Below are 20692 nucleotides of genomic sequence, written 5' to 3' on the forward strand. Positions count from 1 at the left end.
CAGCCCTGTACCCTGTCAGATGGCTTTGTTTGCTCCTGTTACATTAGAACTCTTTGAGGACCACTCCCATGTCATTTGGGTTTTCCTTTTGCACAAAGAGCCTGTGAGAGTTTGCTGTTATGGTGACTCTAAACACCTACAAACACCTATTTCTCCTGGGACTGCTGCAATGTCACTGCTAAAGTAGCAGCTGCATTTGGGAGGACAATTTTCTCATTATCTCCTTTTGAATTGCAGAACTATCTATAAGCTACAGTAAATGTAAGAGGCATAATGAGGTGGGTGCTTTACAAATGCAATGAAAAGACAGTCTGTTCTTCAAAGAGCAAAATGTTTAAATTAATTAAACATAGAAATCATTAGGGATCATAGAAATCCTTTTTTTTTTCTAGAGTATTAAGTTAAACTTCCTGTGAAGGACAAAATCAAAACAGCTTGCTTTAATCCATTCTTCTTGTTGCTATGAATACTGAGTGGAGTCCTTGCAGAAAAGGGCCCAGAATAACACTCTTCTTTGTTGCTGCTAAAGAGATAAAGGACATAATTTACATTTCTAAATCTGCTAGGGAGGTGTGACAATGGTTTCCATCTAGTAGCATCACTATAAAAAAGAAGGAGACAGAGGAGGAAAGTGAGGATGCTTGGTTTGATGTCTCTTATTTTTTTATACATAAGTAAATTGCATTACACAGTAGTCATAGAGTCATAGAATGGCCTGGGTTGGAAGGACCTTAAAGACCAGCTAATTCCAACCCTCCTCCCATGGGCAGGGACATCTTCCTCTAGACCAGGTTGATCTAACCCCATCCAACTTGGCCTTCAGCACTTCTCTGGGCAAACTGTGCCAGTGCCTCACCACCCTCTCTTTCAGTGTGAAGCCATTCCCCCTTATCCTGTCACTCCAGGCCCTGATAAATATTTTCTCTCCATCTTTCTCATAGGCTCCTTCAGGTACTGGAAGGCTGCAATTAAGTCACCCTGAAGATTTATCTTCACCAGGTTGAACAATCCCAATCACTGAATTATACCTGATTTATGCTGCTGTAAGTGAAAGTACTCAGATTCTTCAGCCAATATCTTTGTTCTTTTAGATCCAGGGAAATAAAATTCAAAAGTCTGTTATAACATCAAGAATACACCACTCTCCACATCTACAGTCTCCATTTTATTGCTGCTGCTTGTGAAGAATCTCTGATCACAAGGATGTAGAGAAGGAAAAGGAATGCTTTTCAAATTCTGTTTTGGTTAGCTGGACTATTTCAGGGTAAAAAGAACATTGAACATACTTACAATGTGCACAGCCCATGTACAGACAAATATAGCTTATATTCCTGAGTACAAATAATACCTACAAAGTATACTAGGTATGCAACTGAGCCAATCATAGCTTGTGCTGTGTGTTACTTAATTGGTGGGAAAAACAGAGAAGTTTTTGGAAGAGCTGATTGACCACTGTATTCTGCTTGATCATTTTTAATAGGTGTTTCCATTTGGTTTTCCAAGTATTTGTCTGGAAGAACAATCTTCCTTGTGGCCTGCACATAATTTTCTGTTGTGCCTGTGAAGGGAGTCAGTCTTTCTGCCAGTTCACTTTTCACTTTGTCAGCTGCATCTTTCCAGAGGTTCTCTGCAATAACAAACAGAAAATGATAGGGTAAGGCTGCAGACTGTTAACAGCAGACAAACACATGAATGATTCAAATTCACAGAAGATCAGGTGAAGTTTTTTTCTGAGTTCTTACAAGCACCATTGCTGAAGTCTTTTGCTTTCAAAGTGAAGTACACTATGGTGTGATTCTCTTCTCTCAGCCTGGAGAAGAGGAGACTGAGGGGAGACCTCATTGTTGCATGTAAGTTCCTCATGAGGGTCAGCAGAGGGACAGGCACTGAGCTCTTCTGACCAGTGACAGGACCAGAGGGAATAACATGAAGCTGTGTCAGGGGAGGTTTAGGTTAGATATTAGAAAGAGGTTCTTCCCCCAGAAGGTGGTTGGGCACTAAAACAGCTCCCCAGGGAAATGGTCAGAGGACCAAGCCTGGCAGAACTCAAGAAGCATTTGGACAATGCTCTCAGGCACAGGGTGTGATTCCTGGGGCTGTGCTGTGCAGGGTCAGGAGTTGGACTCTGATGATCCTTGTGGGCCCCTTCCAACTCTGAATATTCTGTGATTCTGTGGTGCCAGATAATCATAACTATTTTGCTGTCAGTAGGGAAAAGATCTTCCTATGTAAACCTTCAGTACTTCCAGCCTTCTTGCTGGCAGTTGCTCTAAAACACAACAAATGCTTTTCTACCCAAGTGAGTAGTAGTGCCTTTACCCACCAGATTTCAGTGGCCATCCATTGTCTCCACACTGTCACCTCACCTAACTTCAGACATGATACTAAATATAATGAAACACCAAACACTGATATCAATGCACTAAATTCTCCAGGTAGCAGATGCTTACGAATAGCCTCTTTTTTCTTTTCTGGTGCAGAGAAAGAGCCATCACTCATTCTCCTTGAAGTCTGTGGTTTTGCTCTGTATATTTTTGGTTCCTGGATCCAGGCATGCTTCATTGCTTCATCAGGAGTCATACGCAGAGAAGGTTCCCACCTTAAATCCATGGTAGATAAATAGTTATTCAGCTACTTCTAATTGAAAATTAGTTTAAGCCAAAGGATTCAGTGTGGTCTTTTGAAAGTCAAGTCATGAAGACACTTTTAGAAACAAATGAATTTTAACTGAAAACATGGACAAATCTTACGTGATCTTCCTCATCCTTCAAAATTTATTTCAGCACTGTGTACTTTGCTGATCAAACCCTCTGCAGCATCAAACATTTTCAATATGCAGTTCCTGGTGGTATTAGGGTAGGGACCCAAAATGATTTGTTTAAGGTTTGTTTTTTTGCTTCACTGAAATGATTTTCTAAATGTTCTGATTCAGCCAGCAAACCAAAATGGATCAGTGATTCATACATCTTAACAAACAGAGAACAGTAAAAGCAACCTTCTTGTGAAACAGTGTGGGATGATTTTTTTCCCCCATGCAACTACAAGTTAGCAATTTCTTCAGGATTTCATTAGGAAAGTGTTACTGAACTGCTAGAAAGAAACTTACAGCCAGTGTTAAATAAGACATAAAATATTAGCCTTCCCTAAGTTACAGGTAACACTGGCTAAGATATGGCACCATATGTGGTGGAGGCATGGTTGAATATACTTTGCCTTTTTATCCTCTGCTAAGAGAAAGGCATTCAGTGTATTGGAACTAAAAAGAGTCTAATGTTACCCAAGGGAATGTGACACAAGATCTTTGTGAGCATATATATTCAAAGAAGCAGAGTAATTTTTATACCTCTACCACAGTGCATTACCTGATTGCCATTTCCAAGGGCTAGCACAGAAAATCTAGTTGACACTCAAGCCAGCTAAGTCAGCTCCATGCTGGAGGGAGTTGGAAGATTTTCTTCCCACTGGAGCAGGAGTTAGATGTAAGTACAAAACCAAACTTTGATCTCCAGATATGCACTGCCATGGGACAGTGCAGTACTATTATCTGTGCTACCTGAATGAACCTTTATCTGATAAAACAGAAAGGGTTTAATGCAAAGGCCTCAATGGGTGAAAAATATTGAGTTTAGAGTTTAGTCTTCAGAAGATCTGCTTTTAGGTATGATGATGTTCAGTTCAAAGCCATGTTGGATGGCTTTGAATGACCTGATCTAGTGAGAGGTGTCCCTGCCCATGGCAGGAGGTTGGAACTAGAAGATTTTTAAGGTCCCTTCCAGCCCAAACCATTCTATGATGATATGATTCTATGTCAGGTTTCTTTTGTACCTTGGACTAATCCCATATAGTCTTTCTGTGCAATCATTTATCTCTTCAATAAGCTGTGAATAATAATAGCTATACAAATGCTACCACGTGGAAAACAAAACAAAACAAATAAAACCAAAACACCCCACCAAAAATAACCCCTCAACAGATAGAAAGATTTTAAAGGCACAAGAGAATGAAAGCAAAGTCAAAACTAGCCTGCTGTATATAGTATGAACTCACATTAGGCATCCTTTCAGAAAGTCCAAGAAACCAGCATCATGGGTATTCAGCACTGTGCTTAGATCCTTGGAGTCTGGGCATCTCTTTTTCCCCTTGCTATTAGTTACAGTTTTAGGGAAGCCTTTGGAATCTAAAAAAAAAAAAAAAAGATATACTCAAAAAATGACGTAAAAAATCCTCAATCTGTATTTAAGAGAGTTGCAAAAACAGTATCCATATCCATCCCACTAACTCCAGTTTTACCCTGCTGGATTGACATTCTGCCAGCATTGTGGCAAACCATATTGGTTACATCCTAGAGACTACATCCTACACTTTGTTGTTTTGTTTGTTTTGTGCAATTTCCAAACCCAAATTATACACAGAGAACTGAACAATGTAAATTAGTTCCCAAAGCTCACTGCATTCCTTTTATCAACAACATTTTTAAGGAGTAACAGTGGAATGGATTTTCCATAAGACATGAAGAACACTGCACCAGGTTCATTTGTAGGCCTCGTGTTAGCCTTCTTCTTCTTCTTCTCCATGTCTCCTTCTGAAAGAGGCTTTGTCAGCTAAGGCTCTCTGACCTCACTCTCTACCAGTGCTATTAACTAGCAGGGAGGAATTCAGCAAGGACAAAAATCAGAAGCAATTACCAAAGAATGTTCTCTTCCTTGATGAAGCCTGGATGAAATCAGCTGGTGGAACACCCAGTACCTTCAACACAGAAAATAGTGTTACCCCTCATTTCACAAAGATACATAACAACCATTAGATGAGATGTGGCATTTTACCCTCCACATGGAAAGAAGATGAACATCACAATTTACTGTGAAATGTCTACAAAACACTTCCCTTTGTGACATTTATTGTGGAAGAAATTAAGAGATTCCTTAGCGTTTTCTGCACACATTGTTGTATAAAACATGGTGTGGCCAGCAGGACCAGGGCAGTTGTTTTCTGCACATGTTGTATAAAACATGGTTGTGGCCAGCAGGACCAGGGCAGTAATTGTCTCTCTGTACTCAGCACTGGTGAGGTCACACCTTGAGTACTGTGTGTGTCCAGTTCTGGGCCCCTCACTTCAGGAAAGACATTGAGGTGCTGCAGCATGTCCAGAAGCCACAGCTGACTACTCAACTGTTAGCAAAAGTCTCTCTGTCAGCAGGAGTTTGGACTAAAGACATCTGATTTGACCAACACATACTTGATTTCTAAAGAGAAGAGGAGCCTGTTATAATTTGGGTTGTTTTCCCTTCCTCTTAAATCTGCTTCTTCTGTTCGAATTTCTCCATACAAACTCTGACCAGATTAAGTATGTTTCCTTCAGAAGCAAGACAGTGAGTGTACAAAGCAGTGTTAGAAAACGAAGTGGATCTAACAGTTTTGTGCTTGAATCCATCCCCTCAAAGAGACAGTTGGCTGCAATAAACCCCCTTTGAAAGGTCAGGCCATAGCCAATTGTATTTTATTATCTCTTGGGATTTCTCTTTGTTGCTGGTAATGCAGTTTATCAACTGAGTATGCAAATCAAACCCCAATCCCCAAAATTACCTCCATGATGCAGGCAAGTTGGTCAACTTCATTTTCCCCTGGAAACAATGGGTAGCCTGTGTAAAGTTCTGCTATGATACAGCCTAAGCTCCACATATCAACAGCCATAGCATAAGGATGACCAAGAATCACTTCAGGCGAGCGATAAAACCGACTCTGAACATAGGTGTACACTACATCAAAACAAAAAATTAGACAAGAAGCAAAATATCTTAATTTGGACTGAAATGTGGCTTCCAGATTTCACAGTAAAGTGAAATACATGTTCAGGCATCATATATCAGCTCTATCCACAGATTGCTCACATAAGCTCTGAAACCCCCTTCTATCTCATACAAAAATTCACAGGTGATATGTTTTCCACCATTCTGTTTGGAAATTGTTCTTCAGCAAGTTTCACTGAAAGAAATTATTCTCCTAACACTGTGATTCAGCTTACTCCATGTTCATTTTCCTATTTGAAGCTTTTCCCCTTGCATCCATCAATGATTCTTCATTATCTCAGGCTTGGGCTGAAGGAAACACTTGGTTCTCTGACACCTAGGGCCTATCTTCTACTGCCTTCTGATTTCCCTATGAATGTATTACAGCCCTGGAACAGATGCCAAAAGATCTCATTCCAAGATTGGGACTCATTGGAGTGAGCAGACTAATTAATTTACTGCTTGACATATAAGACAACTGAACATGACTACAGCATGCAAGCTCTGTTATTTTCTTATTCCTATCTCTCTGAGGGTCACTTTGTTTTCATGTCTGCACTTCATTGCATCCCCACATATTCAAGATATTTCTGGAAGGTAAAGTAAGTGTTGCACAATATGTGATTCCCTAAAACCTGTATAGTTAAAGAGTACCATGTTGGCAATCTCTGCCCTTGTGTATTTGACCACCTGAATTGATTGTTGTCTGCTTTTTGCCATTCTTGTCACAAAGAAATAGTAACTGCTCTCTATTCTCTAATCCTGTACCACCTTGAGGGTTGTACTAACTCATTTTTTAGCTGACAGGTCAACGTATTAGCCCAATCAAAGAAAGTTTTTCCACAATATTTAAAATCAAGAAAGCTTATTAAGAAAATTACATCAACTTGACTTTTCTGCAAACCTCTTTGGTGTTCATAGCAGCTTGATCCAAAATCAATAACTTTAACTGAACCTTGGCCATTGTGGTACAACAGTATGTTCTCCTAAAAGGAAACAAAAATCACAGAAAAAAAGAGGGTTGTAACACCATGTCGAGTTAGCAAACATTTTGGAGAACAAGTAATGCAAATCACTTTTATCTGCATAATAACAGCTTCAGAATATCAATTCCTAGGAATGCATTTGCTGGAAGGAGTAGGCATCCAACCATGTGCAAGCAACCAAAGCAGAGTGGGGGTTTGGAAAGGTACCCAGACTGCAGGTTAACCAGACAGGACATAGCCTGTTAGCTCTCATCTGCAGAACTGAATTTTGTCCTCATTAAAATTCTATCTAAACCCAGCATTTCGTTTGATTTCCTTTCTGATCATACATTCTTCTCCACTTCTCAGAGGGGAGATGGCTACCTTTATTAACCCGTTTTACAGTGATTATATGTCAAAGCTTTGAAGGACTGAGCAGTTCCCAGGTGAATGCCAAATAATGACAAAGTAGTTTCTTGGGTAATTAACTCATCAGGAAAAACTTCATGTGCCAGGAAGGAGAAGCTGCTAATGATGAAAGTCAAGGCAAGGACTGACTTTCACTATCCAGGTTCTGTTCACTATCTCTTGGTTCTGTTAAGGGAAGAAGCATCCTCTGTTTGCAGCTAGTTATCCCTTCATGCTCATCTCTAATACTGAACCTCTTGCAATGCAAGGGAGCTGATCAGCTGGAAAACCAAACTTTGGAGGCACTGACTACCTAGCATTAAGTCCAGAGAAACTCCATATTCTACCTTATGCTGAGAAATGTCATAGGAGGCAGATGGGATAACAGATGTGCATTTCAGGCAATGTAAATTAAATATATAAAGCTACAATTGTTGAATGAGAACAAAATTGTCTTTTAGTTAACTCACTAAATTTTCACTAATGTTGATCTATTTAAATGCAGACTCAATGTTGCCCCTCATTCCTCATCCATGGCTGCCTGGAAACAGATTTCTCTTTGGGTGAATTTTTTCTGATTAAGTTATTTTAGTTATCTTGCAAACATCACTTCTCACTGCAAATTGGTCTGGTGAAGATATTGGCAAGACAAAGGGTACAGACACTATGTGACTTTTCTGAGTTCTGAATCAAGATACAAGAAGCAAAGTGAGAACAGAATTTCATCCTTAGCATTTTTACTTGAGAGATTGTTTATTTATTTGTTGGTTCATTTGTCCTTTAGAAAAAGAAATCAAGATAAATAAATGTTCACCTGAATTGAAAATAGAATTGAAATACTTCAGAAATCTGAGAAAACTGCAAAAATTGAAGATTGGAGCTTAAGGAGAATGGAAATGTTTCATCCAGCATGAATGCTTAGCAGATAGAGCAGAAAGAATTGAATCACAGATCTTCCTCCAGAAACAAGTGAACACCCTGAATACTGCTCTACAGAATTCCTTTGTCATTTACTAGGCTCCTTAATTTTATGGTCATGCATATGAAATTAAATAGACTTAACAGGATCACCTGAAACCTTGTGAATATCTCCTTACATTACAATGTCCCTCATATTGAAATACTTAATTTTACAAGTACCTTTTTTATTCTCTAAGTAAAAAGTCTTTACCTAAATTTGATTCATATTTGCATTGATTTTGGCAACCAAATAATCTAATCTAATACTTCAGTGAATGAACTGAATCAATGGAACGAGTCAGTCAAATGCAGCACTAACATAGTCTGAAATGAATAATAGCTTCTGTACAAATATCCTACCAGGTTTTATGGATTCTTCTGGCAGTTCCTCTCAATCAATAAAAAATAGGATGAAGCTAATGTATTCTTTTCAGAATGACAGGTTGTGAAATGATTGTACTTACAGGCTTCAGATCACAGTGAATGATTCTTTCCTGGTAGAGCACTTGTAAACATCTCAGCACACCCCGAGTGAAGTGTCGAATTAAAGACAGACTGAACCCTTGGAAATTGTTCTTTTTGATCAGTTCATACAAATTTATTCTGTGGGGGTGGAAGAAGCAGAAGACAGAAAGCAGAAAAGAGATTAGGAAACTTATTTTTAAAGGCATGATTTGTTTCCAGTGCATTAAGAGAGTATTGAGCTTATCCTCCTACATAAGGGAGGACTCATGCAGAAGAAAATGACAGGTTTTTTCCTCCTTGAGGATGCTGTTCTGCACGTAATATGCACAAACATCTCCCAGATCTAAAGAAGATGTAATGTCAGGGAACTTGCTTGCTGAACTCTGTGCTCTGTTATGCAGCTCTGCTGATTCTTACCAAGAACAGTAATCATTCAGGAACTGAAATAAATTTTCTTCAATCTCCTTTCGCTCTCATTTCTCTTCACTTTGGCGCCTTGAATAAATAATTTTTGACTAAAGAGTCTTTAATCGGCAGGAAATATTTCTAGATAAACATCCCCATAAATTCAGGTCTCATGAGTATTTTATATCCCTTCTGTGACCATCATGTCTTAGCTCATTCCAGCAGAGCTTTAAATGATGATGCTAACTTCTGCCAAGCATGACTGCCAACATGTGAACACTGCCCTGAGACCCCGAGGGCATCATCAGCCCTTACAGCCCTGCCCAATAGCCTGGAGCCCCCCCTTACAACACAAGACCCTGTGCCAGTCATCCAGGGCCTATCAGCCCCTGCTCCAGCAGGACAGGCCTCCAGATCCCCACAGACCTGCTAAAGGACCCAGCAAACTGGGCTGACCCACAGGACACAGCCCAGCCTGGGCCTGTCCCTGTCCCCCCTGCCCCAGTGCCCCCAGCTGCCCTGCTCCCCAGGGACCAGCCAGCCCAGGCTGCATCCTGACAAACAATCAGCACATTTGCAGGTGACACGAAGCTGAGCTGTGCAGTTGACACAACAGAAGGCTGGGATGCCATCCAGAAAGATCTGGAGAAACTGGAGAAGTGTGCCTATGTGAACCTCATGAAGGTCAACAAGTCCAAGCATAAGGTCCTGAACCTGCATTGGGGCAATCCCAGACAGGAGAATCACAGACCAGGAGAAGAAGTCATTGAGAGCAGCCCCAGAGGACTTGAGAGTTCTCATAGATGAAAAGCTGGAGAGGAGCTATAATGTGCACTGGCAGCCCAGAAACCAACTGTGTCCTGGGCTGCACCCAAAGCAGTGTGGGCAGCAGGTGAGGGAGGGGATTCTGCCCCTCTGCTCTGCTCTGGTGAGACCCACCTGGAGTGCTGCATCCAGCTCTGGGTCCCAGCACAGGAAGGACATTGACCTGTTGGAATGAGTCCAGGGATGGAGAATCTCTCCTATGTAGACCAGCTGAGAGAGATGGGTTGTTCAGCCTGGAGAAATGAAGGCTCTGGGGGGACCTAATTGTGGCCTTCCAGGACTTGAATGGGACTTACAAAAAGGAGGCAGAGAGACATTTTATATGGGCAGATAGTGACAGGACAAGGGGCAATGGTCTTAGACTGAAAGAGGGATGGTTTAGATTAGATATTATAAAGAAATTCTTTGCTGTGAAGGTGGTGAGGCACTGGCACAGGTTGCCCAGAGAAGCTGTGGATCCTCCATCCCTCAAAGTGCTCAGGGTCAGGTTGGATGGGGCCCTGGGCAACCTGGTCTTGTGGAAGGTGTCCTAGGCCATGGCAGGGGGTTGGAACTAAATGATCTTTAATGTCCTTTCCAACCCAAACCATGCTATCATTCTATGATTCTATGATGTAACAAGTGCTTAATCTGTGGTCATTCTACAGGGAGGAAATGGCCACAGGGATGGTGGCTCTTGGAGGGATGCACCATTCTGTCCCCTGCAATATGATCTCAAGAGGACCACACGACAACCTGTGTCTGCAAGGACATGAACATCGGTGGCTTTCTGCCTTCCCTACATGTGCATTCACTGGGGTCAGGCAAGGCCCATTCCCTTGGAACTGCAGTTACCAGGACTTGATGGAGAAGGAAGATCACAAATTTTAGGGGCAAAAAAAAATTTTACTAGACAAACATTTTTCTATGACAACCAATTTTCAACTCCTCTGTAAAGAGCTAAACATAGTGGCTCTCCCATGAACATTTTCCTATGTGTTTCCATAGCAGCTTACTGGAAAGACTGGCCTGTGTCTTCTCTGAAGAGGAGTTAACTGTTACCTCTGTGTGTGCCTCTAAGTGACAGACTCACATGTAGCAGCACAATGAATTTAGGTTTCTTTGAGATCAAACTGTCCATATGATGCTGAATCTTCAGCAAGGGCTGTAACATGCAGCAATGGAGGTTTTACTGTAAGGGATGGGGAACTGTGGGTAACCTTTATAATTTCAGTTTGATTCCCTGATTACAAGGTGGCTGGTGAATAAAATGATCTAACTTCTCTAAATTTTATCCAAAATTCCTCCCATGTCCTGCAGCAAAGGCTCACAAAAAGCAAGAAGCAGCTTTATTTTTAAACTATTTAATATTATTCATATTTATATACGCTGAAGTTTACCATTCCTGAATTCACCACTTTACTCTTTTCCTCATTGGTCTTTCAGGGAAAAAGATTTCAATACACAGCACAGAAAATAAGGGATGGATCATGTCATTGTCTGTGTGAAGTCTGAATGGAATCTTTTTCAGCTCACCTTTGGTGATCAAAAGCTCAGTTATGCAGTCTGTATTTAGACAGTATTCCTTTCTTGCAACATGAAGAGCTGACAATGCATCCAAAGAAGACATAAGAATCAAAGCTTGTAAGGCACAAGATCTACAATGTTCCTTGAGGTGTGTGTAAAGGAAAAGATACTTTACCCCAGCAGTTCAAAGGCAATACAGAAGTGATTGCGAAAGTAGAAGTATTCCTTCATGTGGATGATGTTGTGAGTATCATCTTTGTCTTTCTTCAAGAGAGCATCAAGGATCTTCACTTCTACCAAAGCCTGACTGTGAAATCTGAAATATCACATGACATGGGAATGATAACATTAACTCAGTCTAGCATTTGCATTTCTACACCACAATCTTACTGTAAACTCAACACATGGGACAGTTATTAAAAATTTATCATTCACCCCTGTTAACTACTGTAAATTTTGATTTATTATGGTTGATTACTAGACTAAACATACTGGCCTTATATAATACTGAAGGGTAGCTATTTTGACTTGTCTGAAAAATACTTTAAATAAAAGGTTTAAAATCAGCATCCAGAGTAGAACCTGGTGCTTCCAAAGTTCATAGGAATATTTCTGTTTACTAGAACAGGGTCATATTTCACACCTACTACAGTAATAGACTCCATTTTGAGGAGCATCTTTACATTCAGTGTTCACTGAGGTGGAAAATTGAACATTTTTGATCAGTTCATACAATTGAACATCAATTTTCCGCATTGAAATAAAACTGTCTTGGTGGAGTCAACAGCATCATCAGAGGAACTCTTTGTTAGGAACTGCAGTGATAGGACAAGAGGTAATGGTTTCAAATTGAAGGAGAGGAAATTTAGAGTAGATATTAGGAAAAAGTTTTTTCCTGTGAGGATGGTGAGACACTGGCACAGGTTGCCCAGGGAAACAGTGAATGCTCCAACCCTGGCAGTGTTCAAGGCCAGACTGGATGAGGCCTTGAGCAACCTGCTCTGGTGGGAAGTGTCCCTGCTCAGGGCAGGGGGTTGGGACTAGATGATCTGTAAGGTCCATTCCAACCCCACCCCTAAAATGATTCTATGATTCTCATCTGCTTCACGGACTCTGGTTTAAGTTTAGTTCAAGTTTAGGCTCAGTAAAAAGTTTGTAACCAGCCATATAAGAAGAAGAGGTTGCTTAGGGCCACAGTGTAGAATTTTTGATGTTGAAGTGATGTTAAAGTGATGTTAAAGTGAGTGATGGGAGCCTTCCAGCATACTCCTGTTATTTTGGAGTCTTGATGGGGAATGAATGCTTCACGGACTCTGGTTTAAGTTTAGTTCAAGTTTAGGCTCAGTAAAAAGTTTGTAACCAGCCATATAAGAAGAAGAGGTTGCTTAGGGCCACAGTGTAGAATTTTTGATGTTGAAGTGATGTTAAAGTGATGTTAAAGTGAGTGATGGGAGCCTTCCAGCATACTCCTGTTATTTTGGAGTCTTGATGGGGAATGAAGGCTCTCAGCTCTCAGTCGTGCAGGGCTGGTTACCTGGGTTGTCTATTAACTGTGTCATAGATATAAAGACCTCCTTGTAAGCCTAGAGAAGCTGTGCTTTCTTTCATAGACTGTGTCTCCACTGGGTCTAGGCCAATTCTGTGCTCCTGACATGATCTTTCTTCACTCTGGTCTCACAGTGTTTAGTAAAAACTTGATGTACAGGAAGTTTGATTTTGCTTTGTTCACATTGTCATAGATGGTCACTGCCCACACAACAGAGATGACTGTACTGATTTAGACTCAACAGATGTCTCACCTTTTCTTATTCCTTATTATTTTCAATGCCACTAATTCATTGGTTTTATGATCCAGGCATTTAGCCACCTGCCCAAATGACCCTTTCCCAATGACCTCCAACACTTCATATCGGTATGCAATATGGTCATGTAAAACCTTCAAAAGAAAACAAGTAGTTCAGATTCAAAGAGTACAACAAAAATCAGGCTGTAAAGTAGCCCATGTATGTGTGAGTTTGCTGTCTATGAAAGCTGATGAACCAGTAGCAAGTGAACATTAAACAAGGCTGATTGAGAAAATAACAAGTGAAGCTTCAATAATCCACCTACCTTGCATCAGTCCTGAACGACATGCAAAGTGGGTATGTCTTTAGAATTCTCCTCTGAGCTTTAAAGTGATTGGTACTGATGCTTTCACTATGTGAATGTTTATCTTTTAGAAACAACATTTAACTCACATATAACACTTAAGAGTTGGCATACAGTCACTACAAACTTACTGAGCTGAAAAGGAACACCATAATTTTTCCACTTACCTTTAAGTAGGAACCATGCTCATCATCATAACAATTATTATTCTGGGTTTCAGGCAAACCTTCAATCTTTTTAGCTTCCAGGCCAAGAAACCATAGCTCTGTATAATTGAAAATTTCTTTTTGCTCATAGACTGTTAACTGGTTTCTAAAATTTTTCAAGGCTTCTAAATCAAAAAACAAGAATGTAAAACCAAAAATCAATAAAACATCAGAAACCTGATGGCAAATTTCTTTTACAATGGAACATTTTACAGCAGAGCATGCCACTGAGCAGGATGCTGAGAAAAGCAGCTGTTGGAAGTACCTTCCAATTAGCATTTCTATGCTTCTACAATTTTGCACAAATTTGTATTTATTTTTTATTTTTCTGACTTACAGTATTATGTTCAATAAAAAATTCATCATCTATCAGCAACACTTTTGAGAGCTTAAATAAAAACTATTTCATTCTGAGGGAAGTTATGCCCTTAGATGTTTTTGAACACCCCATCTGTTGCCTATCTGCTTCATCAAGCTTCACAGATTACATAAAAAGGTATGTTATCATTGGTTTGATTGTCATATTTATAAAATAGCAGTAAGCTTTAGCTAACCAAAGCTTTCAAGTACTTGTTTCTCTGATAAAAATCACCAAGTTCAGATACATGATATTAGGGATTACACTGAGCCCAAACTTGCTGTTCTCCTAGTTCTAATTCTTCCTGCATGGAATCATTTCAGCTGCCCTAACACCTCCACTTATATCATGTAAATCTGGATATATAATCAGACAGGAGCATTGCAAATCAACATGTCTCATGCGTGTGTGGGTGTTTTGTTAAAAAGTGGCAGATCTTCATCCAATAATGCAGGGATGCTAAACCATTTCAAAGCAAAAGGCCACTACTTTTTTCCCCTAGACTTGTTCTAAAAATAGATCAACTCTGCCAGAAACTTTCTAGATCTGAGAAGTCCCAAAATGCAATTTAGCCCACATCGATAAAATGGGACACAGCCACAAGCAAGTGGGGAAGGTTTTACCACTGTCATAGAATATTGCTATCACCTACACAACCTTAACTTGTCTAAGACCTTAGACTTAACTAAGACCTTAATTTGCCTAAGACCTTAAGTCTTAGACAAATATACATTTTTATGTATAATGCTTCCTTCTCTCCACATTGTGTTAATCTATTCATTCTCCTATTGCAAACAACCCCAAGTCAGATATTTAGAAATCACTGGGCCCATCCATGTTCCTGTTCTCCAAATTGTTTGTTAAACATTTCAGTAACCATTTACATGGAACCTCTAGTCCCTGAGTATCCTGACTGCATACACTTCTTGGCTGTGAAGGCAGCCTGTCACTCCAGTCTTTTTAGCATGGCCAGTTATATTCTACCTGAGGCTGTCATAGGCAGCTTGACACTGATGCTGGCATTTTCCAGGTCTGATGGTTTTGTCTGGGCTCTGGTATCACTTTCAGGAAGACTGTCTGGAAGGTTGAATTGGGAAAAATTGCCTTGAATTCCACTTTCCTGCCAAGCAAAAAAAAAATTGAAGATTAAAAAATGCCACGCTCTCAGAGACAAAGCTGCAAGATATTTATTTGGTATTTGTTGAGTAATTTCTATGTCATTTTGGAGACTAACTCATACCACCTCATCATACATGCTGTTTTGCATCTTGTAGTTTCACCCAAGGTTACATACACTCCTAACAAAATTAAATAAATTTGTAGTAGGAGCAAGATGCCAATTTGAAAGTCAAATCATTTGAGAAGACTCTTGGCTTCCCAAACAAAATGCTTTATGTGGGGTATTGTAGTGCAAGAGATCTGAAGAGATTTCATATCACAGCACTATTGAACCTGCAAAATCTCTTAACAAAAAGGCTCCATTAGAGAAGAATGGTGAAAAAGGGAGTGATCAGAATAATGGTGGTAGTCCCTGATTTTTTGGGAAGAAAAGCAGCAAAGAAAGTACAGACAGAGATTGGACACAGGATTTGTGAAAAACGCAAAAGAGGGAACACCAAAAGTAATGATGACTTCAAAACTTTCCTGTGATGTTGGGTGTGCTTTAAAATATCTGATGATATAGAGAACTGTGCTGGTAAGTAACCTTTATGTTTCACTGTTCAACGTTCTTCCTTCTTTTTCCTCTTTAACTGTGTCTGAAAACAGAAACTGGAGCAAATGCTGACACTGAAATATTTCTCTCTTCGCCCACACTAACACACTGGTGACACTTTGCCTCTGACACTCTCTTAGTGGTACTTAGAGAGAGGCTGATTAACCAGGCAAACATAAGATGTCCAAGAGCATTATAACTCACCTGAAGAGAGGGGAGGACATGCTGCAAGCTCTTATTTGCTATCTGAGACAGGCTGCTCTCAAAGGGGGGAGGGTTTGCAGCATCTGCAACCAAACCATGCTTTGCTTGACCTTCCAGATGTGGGAGGGAAAGAACACCACGACTGACTCTCTAAACAGAAAGCATAATTAAATATTACACAACCACCTAGCAAGAAATTCTGTCACACCTTCAAAAACCATAGGCATTGATAACCTTTGGAAATGTGTATGGTTTGCTTCCAACAAAGGGGAAAAGAGCAGATGTGCCCTGGCAGCTCCCAGTTGAACCCATGGGCAGCAGGAGATTGTCCAGGAAAATGGGCATCCTGGCACATTTTAGGGCATGAGCTTCCTCACAAGAACAACTCCACACCTCCATCCAGCCTCAAAGCAGTGACTTCAGCTGCAAAAGGTGGTTGGGCTTGGAAACTGAGCAGCCATTCCAGGCAGCAGGACTCCTTTGAGCTGGGAAAATAAAGCCTATGTAGGGTACTAAGCAGGCATGAAGTGTCAATGAAAGGCAACATCATTAGCTACTCCTGGGGGCAGAAGAGAAACTGGGACTGGAGTGCTGCCAAACACCAGAGGTTGACACAGTGGGAAGGTCTTCCCTGCACTGGTTCCTCCGTATTTCCTTCCCCCTCATTTCCCATGGAGTTCACTTTGTGTAGGCCCCTTTGTTGCAGTCCTCATTAGTGAGGAAAAGGCAAACTCTCTGCCAACTTTACTGAAAAACAAATGCTTATACTTATTTGTATTATCCAGGACTATGACTCCTTTACACTTTTCCCATTTGCTATTTGAAAACATTTCTATACCACACATTACTTAAAGTCAGTCATTTAAGGACACAGATTTATGAATCTTTGAACCTCTGATATTCTGTAATATCTAAAGTCAGAGAAATAGCACTCATAGCAGCCAAAAATTTTTTTGAGGTAGATTATTTCTTTGGTAAATAATAAAAAAATTATTTGAAAGACATCAACTTTGTATTGTCAAATGGAGAACAAGATCCAGAGAGATAAGGCTACAACCCATATAAACCTGGGAAGTTTTTGTCCTTGAGGAAGGATAACAACATATTTGTCAGGTTTTTGACAACAAAGGAGAGGTTCAATATTTATCAAAAAGCAAAGAAACAAAACTCTCAATCCAAACAACTTCAGTGAGTAACTTTTAAATTCCAATATTGTGGAAAAGTTTTTAAAACCTTAGAACTGAGATTCTACTAGACTTTCCCTGAAAGCTTCAAGAAAGAAAAGAGATTTGGCAGAAGAAATGCCTCAAATGCTACTGAACATAGCAAAACCAAAATGCTTGCAGACACTTGGGACAGTCATACAGCCACAGGGGAAATGGAAGTGAGTTCATATTCATTTATTCTAAGGATTTACTTGGAAAACTAGCACTTGGATATTTTTACAGTCAGATGAAGAGTCACCTACCTGATGGAAGACTCTGTTAGATCCCAGATGATCTCTCTCTTGAACAGACAGTTGAGACTGGGAAAAAGCATCCACATGGGGAGGCTGCAAACATGAAGTGATGCTTTAATAAAAATTACTCTGGGGGGAAAAAAAAAATCATGAAATCTCTGTATGGCTTCTGTGCTTCCTTCCTTTGTGGCTATGCCTGTGCCAACGCCGTGCACGAGAGAGGACCACAAAAGCTGCTGAAAACACGTTACGCTCTAGCAATTGCTCTCCCAGTTGAACAGCTGTTTTGTGGGCAGGTGCAGAGACAGCTTGCTTTGCTATTATGCCTCTCAGCATGTTTGATATGCCCATGTGGTCAGCGAAGGGGAAGGCCCTTTGTCATCCCTAAATGTGTACTTGAAAGCCAGTAGTGAGCCTGCTCAGAAGGACAGCTTTAAATACCTCCCAAGATAGATTGTGAGAGCAACATTAAACTGATTCAGCTTGTGCTGCAGATTTTATAAAACACAAATCTGTGTTTAAAATTTGTGAACCATGGGTTCCAATGGACAGATAATATAAGAAACAAATGCAAAAAAAGAAACATGGGAAAAGTGCTAAGCAACTCACCATTCTCAAGGTTTGGCTGATGCTTTCAACAGCTTTTTAATAAAAATAAGCATGATAAGTAGCATTGTACATTTCTGTCCAATAACAAACTGCAATGAAATGAAGAAATCTTTACAATAATTTAGATAATGAAAACTCTGGGGCTAAAGCAGCTTGGGGCTCTGCTCTATGGCACAGCTGGAGTGAATCCCACTGGGTTTGGTCAAAAGTCCCCTGAGCTTTGAAACATGATGTTGTTCTACTAAGAGTAAACAAAAAAAAAATCATCTTTATCCAAATAGACACATCAGTTCCACTACAGAAGATCTGAAGCTAGAGAACAGCAACATTTTTTTGAGAAGCAGAGGAACTTGAAACAGGGAACATTAGAATTTCAAAATAAATATGCAGTCTAAATTATCTTATGGATGCGAGCTGCAGATTGAAAAGACTTGAACAAAGCCGCATGGTATTCTTCTTTATTTGTTTTGAAGCCAGGCCTTCCTTGGTTTGTACCTGTCACACAGTGTTAGAGGGCAGATTAGCTGCTGGTGATAAAGTCTGCTCTTTGCAATGACTTTTAGCTTCTCCAGTGCCAGTATCAATGCCAGGGGATCACTTTTTAAAGGCCTTTGTCATGGTCTTCAGTTACGTCACATGAAAAGATGTCTGCATACTGGAGGAGTAAGCTTAATGTGTTTTGTGCTGGCTAGTGCCACAAAACATCTGCCAAATGCAGCCTGGCCACACTGCAAGGGTCTGTCTGAGCCTCAGAGAAGATGGAACAACTCAGATTAGAGTGCTGCATCTGTGCCAATACCCTGCATATATACACATATACATATATATAAGCTGTAGGGGGTGAGGGATCACAGAACTCCAGACTGGGTAAGGTTGGAAGGGACCACAGTGGTCTGACCTCCCTGCTCAAGCAGGGTCATCCTGGAGCACAAGGCACAGGATTACATCCAGCTGGTTCTGGGATATCTCCAGTGAGGGAGACTCCACACCTCTCTGGGCAATCTGTTCCAGTGCTTGATCACTGCACAGTAAGGAAGTTCTTCCTCATGTTCAGGTGGAACTTCCTGTGCATCAGTTTCTGCCCATTGCCTCTTGTCGTACTGCTTGGCACCACCAAGCAGAGCCTGATCCATCCTCTGACACTTCCCTTCAGATACTGACAGACATTGATGAATTCCCTCTCAGCTGTCTCTTCTGGAGGCTTAACAGGCCCTGCTTCCTCAGCCTGTCCTCATAAGAGACTCTCCCTTAATCATCTTCATTGCCATCCTCTGGACCTGCTACAGGAGCTCTGTGATTCTCTCTTTCCTGAGAAGCCCAGAATTGGGCACAGCACTCCAGATGTGGCCTCACCAGGGCTGAGTTGAGGAGTGGGATAACTCCCTTTGACTTGCTGGCAATGCTCTTCCTAATGTACCCCAGGACACCATTGGCCTTCTTGGCCCCCAGAACACACTGCTGGCTAGTGAACAGCTTGTTGTCCACCAGGACCTCCTGGTCCTTCTCCACAGAGCTGCTTTCCAGCATGTACTGGTGCTTGGAGTTATTCCTCCCCAGGCACAGGATCTCCATTTGCCTTTATGAAACTCAGACAGTTCTACTCTGCCCATCTCTCCAACATGTCAAGGTCATTCTGAAAGGCTGCACAGCACCCTGGGATATCAGCTGCTCCTCCCAGCTCTGTGTCATCAGTGAACTTGCATCTACCCCTTCAACCAAGTCATTAATGAATAAGTTGAGCAATACTGAGCCCAGTATTGAACCTTGGGGGACACCACTAGTGTCAGGCCTTCAGCTAGACCCTGTGCCACTGATCATGACTCTCTGGGATCTGCCATTCAGCCAGTTCCCAATCAACCTCAGTGTCCACTTGTCCAGTCTACACTTCCTGAGTTTGCCTATGAGGATGTTGGTGTGCAAACTGATCCACACATATACAGTGACCTTGATACATTCAGGGCACATAGGCATTCCTACAAAGGTGGAGATTGAGCTGAAGATACACATTCTGTGACACATCTTGCTCTGTAAGCATGGAATAGGTGCTCAAAGAGGCTGTGGGATATCCATCCTTGGATATGATGTTACATTACAGACCTCTAGAAGACATTTCCAAACTAAGTATGGAGCTAAAACTCTGTGTACAAATCTACCTGATCACATGAAGGAAATGCTGCCCTTTGACATGCAGGTTCAACTGTCTCACCATCAACCATGAAGACACCACTGAAGCTGGGCAGACCAGCTAGAAATTGCCTTTGGGATAACTGTTCTGTTTGTGTACTCTTTCCTTTCATTTGAACACAAATAAATAAGTTCTTCTGCAAGCTTAAAGGGAAAACTTCAGATTCAGAACAAACTGAAAACAACAGCTCTGGTTTAGCCTTATTATATTAACTGGATGCAGATTGAGAAGAAGGATCATGGATATATGTGGAGAACAGGAGAGTATTAGGAAAGACCTGTCTTTGTAAGTCGTGTTAATTACCACCATTGGAACTGGAGATCAACAGCCCAGGGGTAAGGGATTATATGCTATAAATCCAAAACATTCCCAGAGCCACCACAATAAATACCACACAAGAGAACCACTGGATTACTACATATCAATATCCTAGAGCAGGATATAGTATGTCCAGAGCACCAAATATCCTGGTGTGAATTTCTATAGATG

At 40.8% G+C, this 20692-nt stretch overlaps 1 protein-coding gene across 1 annotated transcript; it reads right to left on the reverse strand.

Annotated features, from left to right (window-relative positions):
• Positions 1–1142: 1142 nt before the first annotated feature.
• On the reverse strand, positions 1143–17502 carry DYRK4 (dual-specificity tyrosine-(Y)-phosphorylation regulated kinase 4; the record flags this gene model as incomplete). Its single annotated transcript, XM_009073977.1, has 13 exons — positions 1143–1627; positions 2451–2599; positions 4048–4177; positions 4686–4746; positions 5584–5756; positions 6691–6772; positions 8584–8722; positions 11496–11636; positions 13120–13256; positions 13636–13799; positions 15017–15152; positions 15951–16100; positions 17419–17502. Coding segments are annotated over 13 exons (1773 nt in total), but the record flags the coding sequence as incomplete, so codon positions are not given.
• Between the last annotated feature and the right edge of the window lie 3190 nt (positions 17503–20692).

Source organism: Acanthisitta chloris, unplaced genomic scaffold (assembly GCF_000695815.1).
Source record: "Acanthisitta chloris isolate BGI_N310 unplaced genomic scaffold, ASM69581v1 scaffold15334, whole genome shotgun sequence".
Lineage (NCBI taxonomy): Eukaryota > Metazoa > Chordata > Aves > Passeriformes > Acanthisittidae > Acanthisitta > Acanthisitta chloris.